This window comes from Malaclemys terrapin, chromosome 5 (assembly GCF_027887155.1).
Source record: "Malaclemys terrapin pileata isolate rMalTer1 chromosome 5, rMalTer1.hap1, whole genome shotgun sequence".
In the NCBI taxonomy this organism is placed as follows: Eukaryota; Metazoa; Chordata; order Testudines; family Emydidae; genus Malaclemys; species Malaclemys terrapin.
This window is the reverse complement of record NC_071509.1, coordinates 104168106-104189349: the sequence shown is the minus strand read 5'-3', so window position 1 is coordinate 104189349 and position 21244 is coordinate 104168106. Positions and strand designations below refer to the sequence as shown.

At 41.3% G+C, this 21244-nt stretch overlaps 1 protein-coding gene across 1 annotated transcript in view; it reads left to right on the top strand.

Annotated features, from left to right (window-relative positions):
* NUDT6 (nudix hydrolase 6) overlaps positions 1–21244 on the top strand; it is a 33332-nt gene that overhangs the window by 9834 nt on the left and 2254 nt on the right. Inside the window, exons 3-4 of the mRNA XM_054030926.1 lie at positions 1721–1776; positions 16615–16669. Of these exons, the coding sequence (XP_053886901.1) occupies positions 1721–1776; positions 16615–16669 (111 nt within the window). The remainder of the gene's footprint in view (positions 1–1720; positions 1777–16614; positions 16670–21244) is intronic.

The following is a 21244-nucleotide window of genomic DNA, read 5'->3' as shown; positions in this document are numbered from 1 at the left end:
CTCTGAATTCAAGTGCTTAAGTGACTTCTACCAGTTCACTGATGTGACTTTCTTTAAAGCATCAGCAGCAAACATATATTTCTTGAATGGTTCTTATTCCCAAACTGGGTCTCTTTTATGGCCTGCTGCCATTATAGGTTTTCCCTTCTAGTGAGAGAATGGTATGGTAGATCTTAAATCAATGAAGGCTGCACTCAGAAAGACCTCAAGACTTCTGGAATATGCTGCTCAAACAGTTTCACTTTTGTTTTTACTGCCTGTCCCTCCCTTTTCACATGTATCTCCAGACTTCTTCTCCTTGTCCAGATCTCTTCTGTCCCCCACAATCTTCTATTCATTGAACTTTTTGAAACTTTGCACTTTTAGAGAGGGGTAAGGGATTGACTCTGTGTATACAAATTTGCAGAGGGACAATAGAGTTGAGGTCTGTTATTTCTCACCTCTATATATTATTTATTTAATTAAAATCATTTTTGCTGTTAACAAGCATGTTATCTCTGAAGACAAATCCAGTTTGAGAACTGCAAAACTAAGCATCTCTGATGGTATCTTCTAGACTGAGCACTGAGTCCCATTGGGTAGATAGAAAGATTAACCTAAACAATCTATAAGAAGCCCCTGGAACTCCATAAGATTGGATCCCTAATCCATGAACTATTGGAACTAATTTACAAAACTTTTCTTAAACAGTACATGAATATATTGTCTCATACTATAGAATTAGAATTTATAATCCCTATTCCATGATGAGATATCTTTGAACTATAATGTATCTTAATTAAAACTATCTTTAGATAGGGTTTTTCCTCAAAAAGCATTTTATCAAAAAAATCCAGTTGATTTTTATCCACCCTGCTGGCCCCACTGAAATTAGGGAGAGCTTCGTCATTTGATTTAACAGGGTCAGGCTTTCACCCAGGATGGTTTTCAGCTGGAGCCTGATTGAAGGCCCACTGAAGTCAATGGAAAGATTCCCATGGACTTAAATGAGACCTCTCTTGAAGAAAGGAATTGACTTCCGAGTATGTTTTGCTAGATTATTTGGAATAGTTTTCTTGGCCTTGGAACCTTACTAGCAGTCATTTTACATAAAACTTAAGATTTTTTTTTTCTTTTACATATGATAGCTACATCTTAATTTTGGAAAGCACATTCCCCCCATCTTGAGAAGTTTTAACTTTTATACCTGTAATTTGATGTACTTTTTTCATTTAGCACAATCCAATTTTCTGATGATAAATCACTTAGACTAAGCCTAGACCAGGGGTTGGCAGCCTTTCAGAAGTGGTGTGCCGAGTCTTCATTTATTCACTCTAATTTAAGGTTTCACGTGTCAGTAATAAATTTTAACATTTTTAGAAGGTCTCTTTCTATAAGTCTATAATAGATAACTAAACTATTGATGCATGTAAAGTAAATAAGGTTTGTAAAATGTTTAAGAAGCTTCATTTAAAATTAAATTAAAATGCCGAGCACCCCGGACCAGTGTCCAGAACCCAGGCAGTGTGAGTGCCACTGAAAATCAGCTTGCATGCCGCCTTTGGCATGCATGCCATAGGTTGCCTACTCCTGGCCTAGACTAAACTTGCACTGATCAGTCCCTCAAAAGGTTTATCATGCTTTTTTTTTAGGTCATGTAAAATTCTGAATTCTAAAATTGTATAATAGTTTCCAGACACTATCTTTCTAAAGTTACCAGAAAAGATTCTGTCTCCAATAGGTGCTGCATTGGATGTAGACACTGGAAAAGTATTGGTTGTACAAGACAAAAATAAAGTAAGTTTGTTATATGATTCTAAAATACTAATTAATCCTAAATGGGCTTTGAATATTGTATAAAACAAAGATCTTTTAGCTTTCATTTCTGATGTTAGAATAGTGAAAGTTTACATTTCTCTACGGGTATTTTTGAGTGCTTAACTATAGACTACTCTGTGTATTTAAAAAGGAGTAAAAAATTGTAAACTTTGAAGGCTGCTATACTGCAAACTGTTAAACATTGAATGAACTAGTATTGTGCTTAACTGAATATTCTACTACTTGACAAGTACTTGAGGAATGAATATATAAAGGGCTGCACTATAGACTATCAGCTTGTTCTATGCATATATGTGGCAAACTGCTAGTTGTAGTATGATCTGATCATTCTTGGTGTTTTGGGAGGGGAAAAAAGCTGTCTAGATGGAAATTTAAAAATACATTGTTGGGATTTTGTGGTTCCCGATAATAATGAAATGAGTCAAATGCCGGGCAGAATCAAGGGTCTTTGATACTTCATTCAATTCAGTTCAACAAGACTTTATTCAATGTGCACAAAAGGAGAGCCCATGGTTAGAGTGACCAGATGTCCCGATTTTATAGGGACAGTCCCAATTTTGGGGTCTTTTTCTTATATCGGCTCCTATTATCCCCCACCCCCGTCCCGATTTTTCACATTTGCTGTTTGGTCACCCTACCCATGGTACAAAAATCAGCCAGAGTCCCTCTAACAAGGAGCCCCTCACGTTGCTATTTTATAGCACGTGGCAGTTTCATAACAAGTTACATAAAACAAACCTCTAGCCAATCATATTTAACCTTTCCATATATGGATTTGTTAATCACATGCTTATACTTCTCCACTTCACATGTTGAGCTCACCCCCCTCCCCTTGGCCTTTTCTAGAATGTTCCTATGGTGGTGAGCCATAGCATGCTTCTTTATGCATATGTATCTTCTAAATCACATTTTGTTTAAAATGAACCCAAGCATACCCTTCAGCTCCCCCATTTGGTTTTGAGGCCAAGAACAATTCTTAGACCCCACTAACACCACTTCCTTGTATTTATTAGGAGCAATCATTGACCTTATCAACACTTAATTAACTGCAATTTTGGTAACAGAATTAAATAATACATGTAACCTTTAATACATAATGATATCTACAATAAAAATAATAATAAGTCTCTATACCCATTGCGAGAACATAATCCAAATCCACACCAGGTAGTGGAGTCCTTCCTCACTGTTATATCATCCATTAAATTAAACGTTACATGCACCATTAAGTCAGGTCCCAACATTTGAGATAAGGCTTGTCCTGACTCCATGTTTTCCCATACACAAAACCCATCCTCCCAGGATGGAACATTGGTCCCATGGGAAAGCTATATAGTTATCTCTGGCCCTTATTACATACACAGAATTCTTGATGCTACATAGGTGTCTGTCTGTAACATGAGACTGGGAGTGGGTGGACGGGCTGAGCCTCTAATTCAAGAGCCCAACCTTCAGGAATTAACACCCCTCCAAGGATGGAATGACCATCCCAACATGCCTCTGTTATCTATAGGGGCCACTCCCCTGCTGTCATCCAAGGTGAAGACATTCAGTCTTTGAGAACTGCAGCTCTCACCCAACAGGACACCTGTGATCTCCTATCAGGGCTGCAACTTTCATGTTGAACACCATGCCAGGATGATAACACAATTATTCCACACGCCTAGATCAATGCTTGCTTATACATTTTAGTAGTTTTTAGTAGATGGCTGAGTACAACAGTGAGGACCTGACCAACTGTGTTGCTGAGTTAAGGTGATATCCAACTTGATTAGATATGAGCCCTACTCTCACCACAATAAACTGTCATCCCGGCTACTAACAAATTTTCAACCCAGTCCCTATTGTTAGATTTGATAATGTGAGTAATGGCATTTACAACTGATCCAAGTGATTGGCTCCTCCCCAAGTGATTACATCAGTAAAACACTGAAAGCCACTGCAGCATTATTAAGATGAGACCTCTTAAAAAAAAAAATCAAGTTTCAGAAACCACTCAAAACAATTAGTAGACCACAAAAAATTCCTACATCAATCTTAAACTGGGAATATCAAATGAAAACACCTAACAATATTGAGAGTGGCTCTCCAAGAGTCCATAGGGTAAACAGGGATTATTGTGCCCCATATTGAGTCTCACCCTTGTATACTTTTACTCGTGACAGGTGCACCCAAACTGGAATTCCAGTGACAGGGCTGCTGAAGGAGTTACCAAGAGAACCGTGTGAGGTCCAGTCCAGGCTGGTTCAAAGGTGTGTTTTCTATAGGCTTTCACCATCACCTGATTACTGGGCTGCACCTCACACGTGTCCTCTTCGCCGGCCTTTGGGTCTGGTTCACGCTGAGATAACCATTTGCAATATTCAGCAAGCTGGTCACCCATGACATAGAATCTCTCCCTTCCCCCCCAATGCACAGATTTCTTGGCATCCTCATCGCCCGCCCTCTCAGCATTTCAAAAGGAGATAAGGAATGTGGATTAGTAGGACTGGCTCTCATAGACATGAGAACCACTTGTAGGTTGGTGACCCAGTCTTTCCCTGTAACAGAAAACATCTGTTTGGTTAGTTTGTTTTTAATGGTTCGGTTAGCTCTTTCTACTAATCCCGAACTCTGGGGTTCATAGACTCATAGACTTTAAGGTCAGAAGGGACCATTATGATCATCTGGTCTGACCCCCTGCATGCTGCAGGCCATAAAACCGTCCCTACCCCTTCCCTGGACTCTGCTGTTGAAGTCCCCAATCCTGTTTTAGGTGACTTCAATCGGCAGAGACCCTCCTGCTAGAGATCCCTGCCCCATGCTGCAGAGGAAGGCGAAAAACCTCCAGAGGCTCAGCCAATCTGCCCTGGAGGAAAATTCCTTCCCGACCCCAAATATGGCGATCAGTAAGACCCCGAGCATATAGGCAAGAGTCTCCAGCCTGACCCCTGTCAGCCATTATACAATTTACCTACCATTGCTTGGTTTTCCTTGACTACTATGTTTTACCATTAAACCATTCCCTCCATAAATTTATCTAACTTAATCTTAAAACCAGACAGGTCCGTCGCCCCCACCGTTTCCCTCGGAAGGCCGTTCCAATATTTCACCCCTCTGACGGTCAGAAACCTTCGTCTAATTTCAAGCCTGAACTTCCCCACGGCCAGTTTATATCCATTCGTTCTCGTATCCACATTAGTACTAAGCTGGAATAATTCTTCTCCCTCCCTTGTATTAATCCCTCTAATATATTTAAAGATAGCAATCATATCCCCCCTCAGCCTTCGCTTTGTCAGACTAAACAACCCAAGCTCCTCTAGTCTCTTTTCATACGACAGGTTTTCCATTCCTCTGATCATCCTAGTGGCCCTTCTCTGCACCCGTTCCAGTTTGGGGTTGGTAGGGACAGTGGAATTTCTGTTTGATCCCCAGTGCCATGCATACAGTTTTCATCACCTTCCCTGTAAAATGGGTACCTTGGTCACTATCAATGAAGCATGGAAGTCCCGTCAGGGAATTATTTTGGTCATCAGTATTTTAGCTACATCAGACGCAGTGGCCTTGGCCACTGGAAAAGTTTCTACCCATTTAGTAAAGTGATCCACAAACACCAGAACATATTCTTTCCCTCTGCACCTTGGCAGGGGCCCAATGAAATCTATTTGTAACTGTGTGAAGGGCTGAGTTGGTCTTGGCTGATATCGCATTCTCACTTTCACTGTGGGAGCAGAATTACATTGAGTACATGTTACACACCTTCTCATATAATCATGCACGTTTGCATTAAGCTTAGGATGCCACTAGGTGTCCAACATCCGGTGGATCACCCTCCATGGTCCATCATGTCCCAACATGTGATACACTTGTATCATAGTTCCCATCAGCACATTTGGTAACACTAATTGTTCCCTGGAGCTCTCCAAGTGTTATCACACAGTTTGCCCCCATTATCCATCCATAACCATTTCTCTGCCCTTGGTGCAGTGTGTTGGATGTCCTGTAATTCAAAAAAGTTTGGGGTTTTTATGAGAGGCTGTGTTGCAGCAATCAATTGTCTCTCTTTACCTTCCACTGCTGCTTGTTTACCTAATTCATCTGCCCTTCGGTTCCCCTAGTTATGAGGGTCTGTCCCTTTTGTGTGGGCCCTCACTTTAATACTGCTACTTCGGTAGGTTTTTGCATGGCTGCGTGAAGTTTTTCCACTATCCCCCCATTTTGTATTGGGGATCCTGTACTCGTCAGGAATCCCCGATTTACCCACAAGTTAATATAATCCCCAAACGCGTATCTAGAATCAGTATATATGTTTACAACAGCATGACCTTTCACAGCTTCACATGCTGCAACTAATGCCTGTAGTTCTGCTACTTGTGCAGCTGCCCCAGGTAAACTACCATGCGCCACCAGCTGCCCATCTTGAGTAGAAACGGCCCATCCTGTGTGTCGCTTGCCATCCACATAGAAGGAAGAACCATCCATAGATAGACAAAGGGCACCAGGTATTTCAGTTTCTTTTACCAATGGAAGGTCCATGGGCTCTTCCTCAAGACAACAATGATGCGGGTGTCCCTCATCTGGGGTAGGCATGAGGGTGGCAGCGTTTAGCGATGACACTCATTGCAGATGTACTGAAGGCATTAGCAAGCTCTTTTCCCATAGAGTCCATCTTGCCACATGGACTGCCGAAGATTTCTTTCCTGATAAAATAGCAAGGACAGCGTGAGGTATTACAATATTTACATCCTGCGCACCAATAAGTGGTGAGGCCTGACTTAGGGCCATAGAAGCTCCTTCCACTGCCTGGAGGCATGGTGGCATTATTTGAGCGACAGCATCTAGTTTACAAGAGTAGTATGCTACTGGGTGCTGTTTGTCCCCATGTTTTTGCGTTAACACTGCTGCCATATGTCCCTCACTGACATGCGTGTACAATGTAAAAGGCATTAATGGATTAGGAAGTCCCAATCCTGGGGCAGTACTCAGCCTCTGTTTCAATGTGGTAAATGCCTGTTCATATTCAAGTGTCCATTCAGTTGCATCATGTGGTCCACCAACACCCTTCAGGAAATTATTAAGGGGCTGGACAATCCTTGAATAATTTGGGTTTTGAGTTCGGCAGAAATTGAATAGCCCCAACACTTTCCTAACTCCCCTGACTGTAATTGGTCGTGGGCATGCATTGAAAGCTTCAATGCGGTCAACAGTTAAAACACTTGTACCCTTTGGATATTAGATGCCCCAGATATGATACTTCCTCCTTTGCAATCTGAGCCTTTCTAGCATTACATTTTACCCCACTGTCTGTCAAGTGAAGTCTTTCATGTGCGTTTGGCGATCTGGTGAGGAGATAAGAAGATCAACATACTGTACAACACAGGAAGCCATGTCTGGCAGCTTTGCCAGCACATCAGCTAATGCTCTATGAAACAAAGTAGATGAGTTATGAAAACCCTGGCTTCGGTGAGTAAAGGTATATTGCTTCCCTTTAACAGTAAATGCAAACTAAAGTTGACTGTCAGGATGCACAGGAACAGACCAAAAGCCATTGCTAATGGCTGAAAACACTATGTGATCATTAGGCACAGTAGAAAGAATAGTACTAAGGTCAGCGACTAGGGGGGTGAGCCTGTCTGCATGCATGTTAATATTTCGATAATCAATGGTAAGCCGCCACGATCCATCAGGCTTCTTAACAGGCCAGACAGGTGAATTACATTTTGACGATTTCTTTTACAACTCCCTGCTATTTTTTAACCCCATACACCAACAGGCAATATAATATGAATGTTTAGTTGGGTAATCATCATGTGTTGGATATCCTTGGTTCAATGCCTTTCATACTGAGACAGGGCAGATTTTACAGCCAGCAACCTTACATCTACACTGAGGACATAGTCTTCCTCTGATAAATATTGTGGTTTATGCACAAAATCAGTGTTGCCCACTTGTAATGGGGGGTGGTTATCCTTCTTTATTCAGCCATATAGCCAAAATATCTCAACAAGAAAACTAAAACTTACTGCTACAATAGTTATAAAAGCACTAATTATACACTCTTCATATTGTGGATCACTATATCTCCATCTTTCCCTTTTTTTTCCTATCTAAATATCGTCCAGTCTCCAAATTTTAATAATTTATTCAAATCAAACACCCCAGACTAAAATGCCCAATTAGCAGATTGATCCATTTTCCAATTTATTTGATCTGCACAATTACAATTTACAATTAGGAGATCTGGGCCAGCCAACACATTAACTAGAGGTACTTATGGCTATGCCTGCCCCTACACCAACTGTTGGTCCTTATGGCCTCTTTGATTTCCCACTTCAACAACACTTAGTCAGAGGAACTTACAGTTTAACCAGCCCCCACACTAAGTACAATGTCTTAAGACTGTGACCTAACTGTTTCAAAACTGCAACAAACCCCTTGAATTCCCCAACACCAAGACTTGCTTACTACAAAAGGTATGAGAGTCACCAGTCAGGTCAGAGAGACACAACCAAATAAAAAAAAATGAACAAACTCACCCTCTAATTTGATTGTAGGTCGTGATCCTGAAGGATATTTCTCATCCGGCTCGCTGCACCAAGAAACTGTTAGGATTTTGTGGTTCCCAATAATAACCAAATGAGTCAGATGCCGGGCAGAATCAAGGGCCTTTGATACTTCATTCAATTCAGTTCAACAAGACTTTATTCAGTGTGCACAAAGGGAGAGCCCCTGGTACAAAAATCAGCCAGAGTTCCTCTAACAAGGAGCCCCTCCCATTGCTATTTTATAGCACTTGGCAGTAACATAGCAAGTTACATAACACAAACCTTTAGCCAATCATATTTAACCTTTCCATATATGGATTTGTTTAGGGTTACCATATTTCCACAATCAAAAAAGAGGACACTGGGGGGGGAAGCCCCACCCTAGCCCAACCCCCCACCCCAGCCACTCCCTCCCACTTCCCACCCCCTGACTGCCCCGACCCTTATCCACTCGCATGGGTGGCAGGGTTGTAGAAATTTTGGTGGTGTCCAGAACCCACTCCCCGCCACCTGCCTAAGGCTCTGGGAGGGGAGTTGGGTGCGGGGAGGAGATCTGGGGTGCAGGTCCTGGGCTGGGGATTAGGGTGCAGGAGGGGTGTAGGGTGCAGGCTCTGGGATAGAGTTTGGGTGCTGGGTGCAGGCTCCGGGCTGGGGCAGGGGGTAGGTGTGCAGTCTCTGGGATGGAGTTTGGGGGTGGGAGGCAGTGCAAAGGGAGGGGGTGCAGGCTTTGGGAGGGAGTTTGAGGGCAGGAGGGGGTGTGTGGAAAGGGGGCAAGGGGTTTGGGAAGGATTTTGGGGATAGGAGGGGATGCAGGGGTGAGGGCTGTGGGTCTGAGGATGAGGGGTTCATGATGCAGGAGGCGGCTCAGGGCTGGGGCAGAGGATTAGGGTGCAGGGGGCTGAGGCTGAGGGGTTTGGGGTGTTGGAGAGGCTCAGGGCTAGGGTGGAAGGGCAGGGTAAGGGCAGCCTGTCTTCCCATTAGTGGATGGGGGACGCTAGGACCCGGGGGCAGCAGAAAGCAGTTGCTGCTGGCTCTGGCAGTACAAGCAGGCGGGGGAGGTGACACGCAGAGGGGAGGTGGCAGGTGGAGGCTGGGGACCCATCCAACACCCCCCAGCTCCCTGACTGCTCCCCCCCCCCGACTCCCCTTACCATTCTGGCTCCACGTGTTTGCAAAACACGCTGCCCAGTGGGTTGGTTTGTGTGTTACACAGGGCTGCAGACAGAAAGAGGGGGGGAGCAGGGGAGGGCTCTGGCTGCTGGAGGCCAATGGGAGTGGGTCAATCGGCCCAGCCGCCCAATCAGTAACCTCACTCTGCATGGAAGGGAGGCGAGGGAGAAAAACCCCCCGGACATTTTAACCTTGTTACCAATTCCTCACGGATGGCTATTTAGAGATGCAAAAGCCAGACATGTTTGGGGAATTACGGACAGATGGTAACCCTAGATTTGTTCATCACAAGATTATACTTCTCCACTCCATGTGTTGAGCTCACCCCCCTTCCCTTGGCCTTTTCTAGAATGTTCCTAGGGTGGTGAGCCACAACATGCTTCTTTATGCATACGGACCTTCTAAATCACATTTTGTTTAAAATGAACACAAGCATACCCTTCAGCATCTACTGAGCATTTTCAGAGACTTTTTCAAATACAATTGCATTAAGAATTTTAGCACAGACTGCATGACAGCCAAATGGACACAACAGCCTGTCTAGCAGGTTAATGATCATCCAATTACACATTTGCACAACAGAGCATAATTCCTTCTTTATGAAAACATGGAATTTCAGAGAGGAGAAAGCCATGCTGAAACATCAAGGCGGTGACACAAACTAAAGCAAAGAAATTCCCTTGGCTGATAAGGCTAACTTGCCTTACTCTAAACCTGAATGGAATTGTGCTCTTTTTATTTCATCTCTTGTTAAATGGAGGTGGGTTTCGGGGGGGAAGCAGAGTCCTGTGAGGTACAGCTAAAATTTTAGACATAACTTTGAAATCCTGCCTATTAACATCTGTTTGTGTCACAACCCTCATAACTGAACATATATTTGTTAGTGATTGTATTTATGTTTACAAGAAAACATGGAGAATGCTGCCTTTTAGAGAAATACACCTGGACTCAATCTAAAATAAGACATGGGAAAGAAAATATTGCTTAGATAGTTTTATTGTGCAGGACACTCAAAACAAATCAAATATTTGGATATTTACCACTTTAAACATAACACTCTGATGTTAATAACCTTGTTACATTTGCATTCTCTAACATCCAGATTACCACTAACAGTGACCAAATTGACATAAAAGAGTTTTTTTAAATGTAGTTAGTCATTAAATACTCTAATTAGCCCAGTATAGTTTCATGTCCAATGTATATTGTAAAGCCCCTTTATATATACTTACTTTAAAAGCAATAATTTGTTTGGCAGAAGCCATTTTAATCAAACTGTTAAGAGGGTTGCAGCCAACTTATTTAGTGGATTGTGCCAAGCACTGTGCCAATATAGACAAGTTCACATCTAGCAGCAGCTGCCCCAAAAATAATACTCCTGCCTCATAGGAAGCTGCCTGCCTTCCTAGCTAGTAGATGGATGTAGTGAGTATGCCTGCTATAAAGGAAAAATAAGGCGGAGGACACGTAAAGTGGTCTTCAATAGGTGAAAAAGTTGCATTCTAGTTACAACTCTGTCTCTGCTGCCTCAAGGAAGCAAGAACGATGCTGTGGCAGGTACAGCTTGCAGGGGTTGCTGAGGCAAGTGAGAGGCTATTTTCACATCCAATGAGAGAAGCCATTAAAAAAGGATGCACAGTTTCTTCTAAAAAAAGGCACAGACTACTTTTTCATAGAGCTCCTGTTTTTCATCTAGAGCATATGTTTATCTCTGCTCTGCTTAAAAAGAACACAAATATAAATATCTGCCAACATTCCATGGAAATGTTTGAAAATTATTCTGTTTAGAGACCACTTTGTCTCTTTCAGAGAAGGGGGGAGGGGGACATTCTTTTGTTAATTTTTAAGAAAGATATTTGCATAATACAATTTTGTTTCCTATAGGTTCATCTGGCATAGATGCTTATTTTGCCCATCTTAAAATGAGAATCCTCTGAGGCATCAGAAAGTTCCAAGTTACCGTCCTGATATAGTAGAATTGAACATATTACTTATTAGTAATTTAGTTTTTACATTAGTCATAACTTGACTGACAGCAGTAGTCCCATGAACTAAAGTGAAACTACTTCTGAGTAAAATTATGCATGTGCATAAATTTTTCCAGGATTTGGACCCAAGGGTTTGTCTACTCTAGGAAATAAATTTGCATGAAATTAGGATATGAATTTAAAGAGGAATAGGTGTGTGGGCACACTTTTATTCAGGAATAAGATTGTCTTATTCCAAGTTAGCTTAATCTACATCCAAGGCAGATTAAGATAAACAAGAACAAGGCACACTCATTCCTGAATACAAGAGGATCTGCCCAGGGAGTTAGTCAGGGACACCTCTTTCAGAATAACTCCCCCTGTAGCTGAGTCTTAAGTGACAGATTTAAAAAAAAAAAAAAAAAAAATTATTTTAAGGCAAAAGCCCCCAAACAAAAATGGGATAGGGAATAGTATTACAGAATATACAAATAAGCTATATTTTTCTGAAAAAATATTCCATTTAAAAAGTTTTCCTCTAGCCATTGGCATACCTGTCAAACATTTCACTGGTATATTTATTTTCTTCGAAGTGTGCTCAGGGGCAGGGAATGTTTATTGAAAGGGCTTGATTGGTATTAGACTAAAAGCTACAGAACAGCTACAGTACAGGCACTATCCATGCAAATTCCCCCCACTCACCCGCCCTTGAAAATGGGTCTGCTCAGACACCCTCACCCCTCCATTAATAAAGAACCCAAAACACAGTGTAATTCAAAACACATGTTCTATTTACCCATGCAACCTCATGACTATATGATCTTCACCTTTGTCTTCCCCACCCAATCACTCTTTCCCGGTATAGACCATATCCTAACTTCAGCACGAGTCCTGCAGTTGGATCCATGCAGGCATTTGCAGAATCCCAATGAAGTCAATAGCTCTCAGTAAACTCTGGGACAGGGATTCTGTTTGTTTGTTTGTTTTGTAAAGTGCCAGACCTTATAGACATGAAATAATTAACAACATGCTTTGATCAGGATATAGAGGAACCCATCACTAAGCATGTGAAGTTAGTTAATTTCTCATATACATTTTCATTCTTGGCCTCCCTGCTGAGGCTGCCAAGCATAAGAGTCAGTTGCAGCGATGGTGGTTTTTGTGATGTGGAACTGGATTGAGACCACCAAACATCCATCACACAGTAATGGCTTCCAGTCACTACCAAGGATACCTACACTTAAGCCAGCCATCAAGTGGTGAAAGGCTCCTTATTTCGTTACCAGGCTCTTGAGCCATTCTACCATTTCATGTGCTAAATTCAAGAACAAAACGAATGAAAGTTATTTGTATTTTAGTTGAAGGCAGTGTTTTTGTAATTGAATAACCTTTTGGAAATTTAATTCAAATCTCTCCACTATAACAGCATAGGCTACCTATAATTAGGTGGGAGCTATCAGACATTTTCTGCAAATGGCAACATAAGGTGTAATTGGATGCATCAGTTTCCATTTTGTCAGTCATTAGATCTAAGCCAGCATCCTACCAGCTACATTTTCCCCATGGTGAAATAACTAGTCACAGATTTGTTCTCAGTAACTAAGCTAAGCTTTCGTTCAGTTCACAGCTAGATGCAGCAAAGCTAATGAACTTAAATGAAAGTGTATATTCATAGGCAGGCACAATTATACAATATGTTGAATTGGTAATGCAAGAGTTCAGGGAAGAGCGGCACCACTCTACAGGAAGTAAAGTATTAACTTTGTTATTTTTATTAGCTGTAAAGCAAAACTGTAAGGACTTCTGTATAGTGGGGCCTCCAAGCTCATTTTGAGTAGTTGCCAGTTAATGCATAAATTTGGCATGCAATCTGCAAGATCCAAAACTGGCTCTTGTTATAGGTGGAAAGAGTTTCCAGCATAAGTGACGAAAATACAGATAGAGAAATATTTTCCTAGTCCTTAGAGAGACCGAGAGAGAGAGAACACACACACAAGCGTGTGTGTGTAACAATAAAGAATAACCTGCTTAAATTTTAAGATAACTCAAGAAATCATCAAATCTAAAAAAAAAAAAAAAAAAAAAAAACCACCACCAACCCAAGAACTATACCTCCTTTACATTTGTGATGGAGAAAAAGAAATTGGTTCCTAAAGTTCTCAAAAAAAATTGTACATTTCAAAGTTTGACTTCCTGCCTCAGCCACCCTTCAGTACAAAAAACTTGAGCTAGTCTTCTTCTTGGAGGCTGCACAAAACATTGCTGCACATGGTGTCAAACCTTTGGACCAAAACGGTCATTTTCTTCTATCCCTGGGCCAACAAAAGGTAGGGGATGCTATCAGGGCAGAATGTTGAACTTTAAACGGAGAGGGGTGAACTTTGTATCACTCTACAACAACTCATTCTCAGGTGACGCAACATGGAATTGGCAGAATCCAGGGCCACCTACATCCAGCTCTCTTTGCTAGAATAAGACTGACATGATATGCAACCAGTGAGGAAGAAAAAAAATGGGGGAAGCATGGGGGGAAACAGTTTTTACTAAGAGCATAACACTAAATACAGGAGCTGAAGTTAATAATGTCCATTGTCATTGAAAATCTAAACAAAAGTAAATTAGACCAAGAAATTGTTTACCTATCAAGTAGGGAACACAGCCTTTGTAAAGGGAACTCATGCTTCACCAATCTATTGGAATTCCTTGTGGGTGTCGACAAGCACGTTTACAAGGGTGATTCAACTGAGATAGTGCACTTGGACTTTCGCAAAGATTTTGACCAGGTCCCACATCAAAGGCTCTTAAGCAAAGTAAGGTTAAAAGATAGGAAATATAGGGTAGGACTAAATGGTCAGTTTTCAGAGTGGAGCGGTAAATAGCGGGGTCCCCCAAGGATCTGTACTGGGACCTATGCTGTTCAGCATTCAGATGTGGTCTGGAAAATGGGGTAAACAGTGAGGTGGCAAAGTTTGCAGACAATACACAATTACTCAAGATAGTTAAGTCCAAAGCTGACTGTTAAGAGTTACAAAGGGATCTCACAAAACTGGGTGACTGGGCAACAATATGGCAGAGGAAATTCAATGTTGATAAATGCAAAGTAATACACATTGGAAAGCATAATCCCAAGTAGACATACAAAATGATGGGATCTAAATTAGCAGTTACCACTCAAAAGAGATCTTAGTGTCATCATAGATAGTTCTTGGAAAACATCTGCTCAGTGTGCAGCTGCAGTGAAAAAAGCTAATACAATGTTAGGAACCATTAGGAAAGGGATATATAATAAAGCAGAAATTACAATACCACTGTATAAATCTATGGTGTGCCCACACCTTGAATAGTGTGTGCAGTTCTGGTCACCCCATCTCAAAGAAGATAAATTAGAATTGGAAAATGTACAGGAAAAGGGCAACAAAAATAATTAGGGGTATGGAACAGCTTCCATGGGAGGAGAAATTTAAAAGACTAGGACTGTTCTGCTTAGAATAGAGACTACTAAGGAAGGATAGGATAGACATCTATAAAATCATGAATGGCATCGGGGGGGGGGGGGGGGGGAAGTGTTATTTACCCCTTCACATAACACAAAAAACAGGGGTCACCTAATTAAATTAATAGGTAGCAGACTTAAAAACAAACATAAGGAAGTATTTCACACAGTGCACAGTCAACCTGTGGAACTTATTGCCAGGCCAAAAAGTATAACAGAGTTAAAAAAAAAAAACAACCTAGACACGTTCATGGAGGACAGGTCCAGCAATGGCTGTTCGCCAAGATGGTTAGGGACACAACCCTATGCTCTGGGTGTCTCCATCTCAGATTGCAAGAAGGTGGGATTGGATGACAGGATCACTGAATAACTACTGTTCATTCCCTGTGAAGCATCTGGCACCAGCCATTGTCAGAAGACAGGATACAGGAACATTGACCCAGTGTGACCAGGCTTGTGTTCTTAGGTTTTTTGTTTTTGTTCCCCCGCCCCCTTCCACAAAAATGACATTTTCCCAAAGATGACCAGTTTACTTCAATAAGTTGATATTTTCAAAGTTTGAAAAATCACCTGAGCACATTTATGTGATGATGTATACTGCATGCTGCGATCTCAAAATAGTTTAAGAGCTCATTGTGTGGTGTCATGAATGAGGACAATTACACAGTAAAAGATTTCCCGGCACAGAAAACAAAATCTGAATGCCAGTGGACATATATGCATTGTCCCTCTACAGTTTTTATTATTAATTATTCTAAACTTTTGTCCAAGCTCGTAAGGAGAGCCCAGAGATCATGTTTTCCAATATAAATCAATGGGAAGTACATAGTTGCTTTGCACTCCAAGAAAAAATACCCTTTCCTCCCCCAGGATAATTTAATTTTTTTCTACATTAATCTCAGTAGATTGTCTGGTAACATTTTTTAACTGCAATTAGTTTAAAAAAAAAATGTATAGGGCCTAATACAACAACTGCAGGATCTTGTCCATGTTTATCAGTTGCAATTACAATGCCAAGGCTGCTAATTATTCAACTTGATTCTGCTGAATTTCAATAAATGATTTTGTATTGAGGTCATACACAAAAAAGGTCTTGATTTTATTTTTCTACTCCATGAAAACAAATGACAAGTTACACTTCATGGTTATTACAGACACTAAATCACTTTAAAGCCAGTGCAGTATAGAACAATACTACAATCATAATATCTATTTGAAGATTAAATATGTACATTTATTTTTAAAAAGCCAAAAAAACACTGAAGTAGAATACATTAGTGATTAAATATAAGATTATACAGTCTATATCTGTAGCAGCTTCTTTCATGTCCAACTACTTCTTTTAACTAGTTAACTAGCAGCAACTTTGTCTAATGACTGTTAGACAGTTTATATTTTCAATCAGTAGATGTTTTCTTCCAATATTTCATGTAGACAGGTAACTGTCTGATCACATTAGCAAAAACAGAAGTTCTATTTAAATCTTAACTGATAATTATAGAAGTAATTAACATGTCACCACCTTTAAAAAATTCACGTACCTATTAGGGTGATTAGGAATTCTAGAGGAATCATTTTGTCCTTTTGTATTAGGAGAACAAAACAGATTGTATACCTTGCTAATATTTCTGCTCCATTATAGACTACAAATGCATGGAAATTTCCAGGAGGCCTGTCAGACCCAGGTGAAGACATTGGTAAGTCTCTGAACAATGTTTCAAATACATCAGCAGCATAAGCAGTCACAACTCCTTGAAGTCTACTGAGTTGTGCCCTCTGTTAGTTGGCTGACACAGAAGTATGTAGCCCAAAGTAGTTTTGCAGGATTACTCTTGTGATGGTCAATATCAGTTTAAAATTGGTGTCTGAGAGGTGGGGTGACATGATCCTGCATCCTAACACAGACACTTCAGCAGAGGATACCTGATGCTTCACCATATTCAGGGTGAAAAGGCCCTTCATTTAACACATTTTTCTACATTTTCACATAGAGCAATGTTTGATTTTTAGGTTTATTTGACATTGAGTCATATGAACCCAAAGTGTAAGGAAGGTGAATATGGCATAGAAATAAATGAATTAAAATACTTCAAGCACAGCCTGAAGCACCAGGTGATAAACTCAGCAATATTCTGAGTATTCCTGACACACTGTTCCTATCTCTAACATGGGAATAACTACATGTCTTCTCCCACATTTTGTCTGTCTTGGCTGTTTAGATTGGAAACTCTTTGGGACAGGAATTGTCTCTGACTATGTAGAAGTACATAGTACTAGCACAATGAGTCCCCGCTTTCAGCAGGAGACTCTATTACAAATAGTAATAATTACTCTTAAAGTAAAGGTGAGCTGACACTATGAGTTGAGGAAATACTTCACTTAAGCTAATGTGATGTAGATGGTTGTTAATACTACAGTACTGCTGAAGTTCTGTTAAAGGGTTACAGGACCAATTAGTTCACAATACAGAAGTTTATGCAAACGACAGGTTTAAAAAAAAAAAAAAAAAAAGAGAGACTGGAGGTTTTTCTGTATATAAGAAACAGTATGTAGGTTTTGGGTTAAAAAGTTACCTCTACTGGGCAGTACTACACTCTGCGCTCATATGTTAATAAATTTTTCCTCACAATACTATTTCAGATTTTTGAGTATCATCTGCATAGTACTAATGAGTAAGATCAGGCAAAAAGAGGTTAACTTCATTGCCGGAGTAATATAGAAACACCTTGGGAACAGGACCCACATGCTGACTCCTAGTCCTGCACCTTAGCCACCAATGTATTCTCTCCCTCAGTGTCCAAGGCCACAAACTCTACAGTTCATCATTACAATGGACAGGACAGTAGTTTCCCACTATACATCTCAGCTTTGGGCTAGATCCTCAAAAGGGCCTACCTGCCACTTTAGGCACCCAACTCAAAATTTTAAATCCTCAAAATCTCTGCTCAGCTGTTACACCCTGTAGGCACCTAAAATCCCCAGGCACCTAAATTTCTGCCACTCAGCATGCATACAGCTGCGTGAGGTTATAAGAAGGGGGGAGGGCGGACCACCATCTTTCCTCTCATTGTGGTTGTTGCTTTGTTGCAGCAAAGGACTTATGCCCTTAACTCCAAGAGAGGGTTCAGAGCTGTGAATCAAGAGCAGAGAAGGACTCTCCTTCTGGCCCAGACTCAGGCACCTAGGTCCCTTTAAGGGGCAAGACTTAGGCCAGTGTGGGCAACCTGTCAGCCACACGCAGCCCGTCAGGGTAATCCACTGGTGGGCCGCCAGACAGTTTGTTTACATTTGCACAGCTGCCCACAGCTCCCAGTGGCCATGGTTCACCATTCCTAGCCAATGGGAGCTGTGGGAAGCAGTGGCCAGCAGGTCCCTGTGGCCCCATCGCTTCCCACAGTTCCCATTGTCCGGGAACGGCAAACCACGGCCACTGGGGTGCTGCAGGCGGCCATGCAAATGTAAACAAACTGTCTAGCGGCCCACCAGCGGATTACCTTGACAGGCTGCATGCAGCCAGTTGCCCACCACTGACTTAGGTTATACCCTTTTCTTTGGCATTTCCTACTGGCTACATTAGGCAGCTACCTACTCATCTTGCTGGCTTTTGTGGGTCCCATTCTTAGGTGCTTAACACTCCTCATGTCTTGTACAAGGAGAGTGGACGCCTGACTTGGGGCTGTGGCTTCCACTAGATGGCAAGGTGCCTAAATGTTAGACTGAGCACTGCAATGCCTAAGTCCTCTTTGTGGATCTAGCCCTTCAGTCATTATATGCAATTTCATGTACTGCTGTAACATATTTCATAGATTCATAGATTCTAGGACTGGAAGGGACCTTGAGAGGTCATCAAGTCCAGTCCCCTGCCTGCATGGCAGGACCAAATACTGTCTAGAGCATCCCTGATAGACATTTATCTAACCTACTCTTAAATATCTCCAGAGGTGGAGATTCCACAACCTCCCTAGGCAATTTATTCCAGTGTTTAATCACCCTGACAGTTAGGAACTTTTTCCTAATGTCCAACCTAGACCTCCCTTGCTGCAGTTTAAGCCCATTGCTTCTTGTTCTATCCTTAGAGGCTAAGGTGAACAAGTTCTCTCCCTCCTCATGACACCCTTTTAGATATCTGAAAACTGCTATCATGTCCCCTCTCAGTCTTCTCTTTTCCAAACTAAACAAACCCAATTCTTTCAGCCTTCCTTCATAGGTCATGTTCTCAAGACCTTTAATCATGCTTGTTGCTCTGCTCTGGACCCTCTCCAATTTCTCCACATCTTTCTTGAAATGCGGTGCCCAGAACTGGACACAATACTCCAGCTGAGGCCTAACCAGAGCAGAGTAGAGCGGAAGAATGACTTCTCGTGTCTTGCTCACAAGACACCTGTTAATACATCCCAGAATCATGTTTGCTTTTTTTGCAACAGCATCACACTGTTGACTCATATTTAGCTTGTGGTCCACTATAAGCCCTAGATCCCTTTCTGCCGTACTCCTTCCTAGACAGTCTCTTCCCATTCTGTATGTGTGAAACTGATTTTTTCTTCCTAAATGGAGCACTTTGCATTTGTCTTTGTTAAACTTCATCCTGTTTAACTCAGACCATTTCTCCAATTTGTCCAGATCATTTTGAATTATGACCCTGTCCTCCAAAGCAGTTGCAATCCCTCCCAGTTTGGTATCATCCGCAAACTTAATAAGCGTAGTTTCTCTGCCAATATCTAAGTCGTTGATGAAGATATTGAACACAGCAAGTCCCAAAACAGACCCCTGCAGAACCCTACTTGTTATGCCTTTCCAACAGGATTGGGAACCATTAATAACAACTCTCTGAGTACGGTTATCCAGCCAGTTATGCAACCATCTTATAGTAGCCCCATCTAAATTGTATTTGCCTAGTTTATCGATAAGAATGTCATGCGAGACCGTATCAAATGCCTTACTAAAGTCTAGGTATACCACATCCACAGGTTCTCCCTTATCCACAAGACTCGTTATCCTATCAAAGAAAGCTATCAGATTGGTTTGACATGATTTGTTCTTTATAAATCCATGCTGGCTATTCCCTATCACCTTACCACCTTCCAAGTGTTTGCAGATGATTTCCTTAATTACTTGTTCCATTATCTTCCCTGGCACAGAAGTTAAACTAACTAATTTCATTTGAACTAATGCTGTTCCTTCAAATATTTATTACAGAATTTAGCTTTATTTGATGTTGCATGTATAATTTTGTGAAACATGCACTTACATGTCAAACATTTATGTTTGGAGAGGCGTACATAATGCCATGAATATATGCTGTATACTTTGTACCAAAAAGGGAGTCTGGTTAGAGGAGGATTGAAAGGGAAGGGTCCAAGATAGAGGACTTTGAAGGAATTTTTACATTGTTGATAGGCAAAGAATGGCCAGCATGAGCATGGCTCCACTGTAGGAATGTTGTACACAGGAGAGCCAGGGACCCATCCCTCTAAAAAAATAGGTGAGGCTGTAAATTAAATTAATGGAGATATCCTATCTCCTAGAACTGGAAGGGACCTTGAAAGGTCATCGAGTCCAGCCCCCCACCTTCACTAGCAGGACCAAGTACTGATTTTGCCCCAGATCCTTAAGTGGCTTCCTCAAGGATTGAGCTCACAACCCTGGGTTTAGCAGGTCAATGCTCAAACCACTGAGCTATCCCTGCCCTCTGTAAATGTTGCTAGGGTGACAGCAAATAGGTATCAGAAAAACTGGGGAAGATATGTTCGTTAAAGTTCCCCTCATGCCCCTATTAAAATATTAAGATGTGATGCAGCAGTTATTTTTATTATTATATTTTAACAGATATAAATTAATGAAGCATGAAATATAACAGAACTTTATTTTTCCATCATTTACATTAAGCCTCAAACATTTAAGAGCCTACCTTTCAAAAATGTAGGAGTGCAGTTACCATGCTTGCAGATCAGTGTTTATTCACACGTACCAGTTTGCACAGGCAGCTGTGGTAGTTATGTGAACAAATTAAGCACTAAATTGCATGCATTTTGGGGCTTGCCAATTATTGAAGCTCAAGACCTAAATGTTCCTTCCATTTTAACTTGTCATTTTAAAATATTAAAAAAAAAATAAGGGAACTACAATAAGACACTATCTTGAAGCAAAGCTCAAATCTAGACTGAAATCCCTGGTCTAATGATTTTAGCATGGTCTCTCTCAGCATCCCTGATTTCTATCCTTTTACTCCTTTCCCCCTTTAAGTTCAAAGAGTACTACACAAATACACTGTA